This window comes from Rhagoletis pomonella, unplaced genomic scaffold (assembly GCF_013731165.1).
Source record: "Rhagoletis pomonella isolate Grant_MI unplaced genomic scaffold, Rhpom_1.0 Rhpom_scaffold_05146, whole genome shotgun sequence".
Lineage (NCBI taxonomy): Eukaryota > Metazoa > Arthropoda > Insecta > Diptera > Tephritidae > Rhagoletis > Rhagoletis pomonella.
In genome coordinates, this window is record NW_023463689.1 from 10568 (window position 1) to 11931 (window position 1364).

General features: G+C 33.2%; 1 protein-coding gene across 1 annotated transcript in view; it reads left to right on the top strand.

Annotated features, from left to right (window-relative positions):
* LOC118755024 (MIT domain-containing protein 1-like) overlaps positions 1-1364 on the top strand; it is a gene marked incomplete at its 3' end in the record, with an annotated part of 2652 nt that extends 1288 nt beyond the window's left edge. The window contains 3 exon segments of the mRNA XM_036489880.1: positions 675-913; positions 972-1171; positions 1224-1364. Of these exon segments, the coding sequence (XP_036345773.1) occupies positions 675-913; positions 972-1171; positions 1224-1364 (580 nt within the window).

Genomic DNA, 1364 nt, shown 5'->3' on the forward strand with positions numbered 1-1364 from the left:
AAAATTTTTAATAAAAAATCGCGCGATTTTTTATTATAAATTTTCGATATATATGGAACTATATTAATATATGGTTACTGGGTGTTTTATATAAAATCGCGCGATATGACGATTTTACGCACAACTCCTTTTTGTGTTTGCCGCGTTTTAATAAAATCCTTTAATAGTGGCGTATTTACTTTTAAAACGTATGGCAGCACATATTTGCTCTTACTGTCGGCCATTGTTATTTCTGTTTGTTTGTGAAAAGTGGTAAAACGTGAACACAAGTTTATAAACGCGTTTTACTTAATTAATTGGTGAATTATATATAATAAAAGCATAAAATACGCATGTGAGCATTGAAAATATAACATGTAACACAAAATATAAGTGATAAGTGGCATATTTTAAAAAAATTAGGGGGTGATAGTGGACATTATTTAACAACAAATTGCTAAAATACTATTAGCAATTATATTGTGAGAGTGAACAATTCATGTTGAGGAGGCCTCCCCCAACATCCTCACCAAGTTTCATGACGAAATTCCTTATACTTTCGCTGAAATTTCGATTGGTTCCGTTTTGGAAAGCCCACCCAAGTAATCTTCATACATATCATTGCCCAAGAGCGTTTTCCTTGAAAAGTAATTCTTTTATTTGCTTGCGTTTTTGCTTTATTTTATACTGGGCAGACGAAAATGACGTTGCAAAGAAAAAAGTATTTTACGAGAGGATTAAAGAATATATAGACCGTGCCGAACAAATTAAGGAACGTGTACAAAATCATGTTATCCGTGGAGAACTTGTAACAAACATACCAATAGATGAGGATTCCGCTGGCAATAGTTATGAATCGCTTTTTGGAAAGTACCTTAATGCTGAAGTAAAAGAGGTCCTGCTGGAAGAACCTTACCTTCATGAAAAATATCATGTGTGTAAAAATTCCAATTGTCTAATAGACCAAATTCATTAATGAGTTTCGCAAAAAGTTTCAGAATCTAATAACGTTTCTGGAGTTGCTAGTAAAAAACTGCAGGCATCTCAAATATGTCCGAGTGGTGACAAAAACTGATAACAAAGCATCTGAAAACCAAAAAACCATATTAGAGCAGATTAGAACTGATATGGCAAGACGAAATGTCTCTTTAACATATAAATTCGAAGACACCTTGCATGACCGCAAAATTGTGTAAGTTTTGGACACAAGTGTAAAAATGTCATCTAACGAATGGTTCTTTCAGTCTCAGCAATGGTTATATCATAAAAATTGGTCGTGGTTTGCATTTTTTTAAAGCCACCAATCCTCTCTTTAGCCTTGGATTATGTGATTATGACTTTCGCAAATGTTTACAAACAGATGTGGATATTTGGCGAACTAAAAA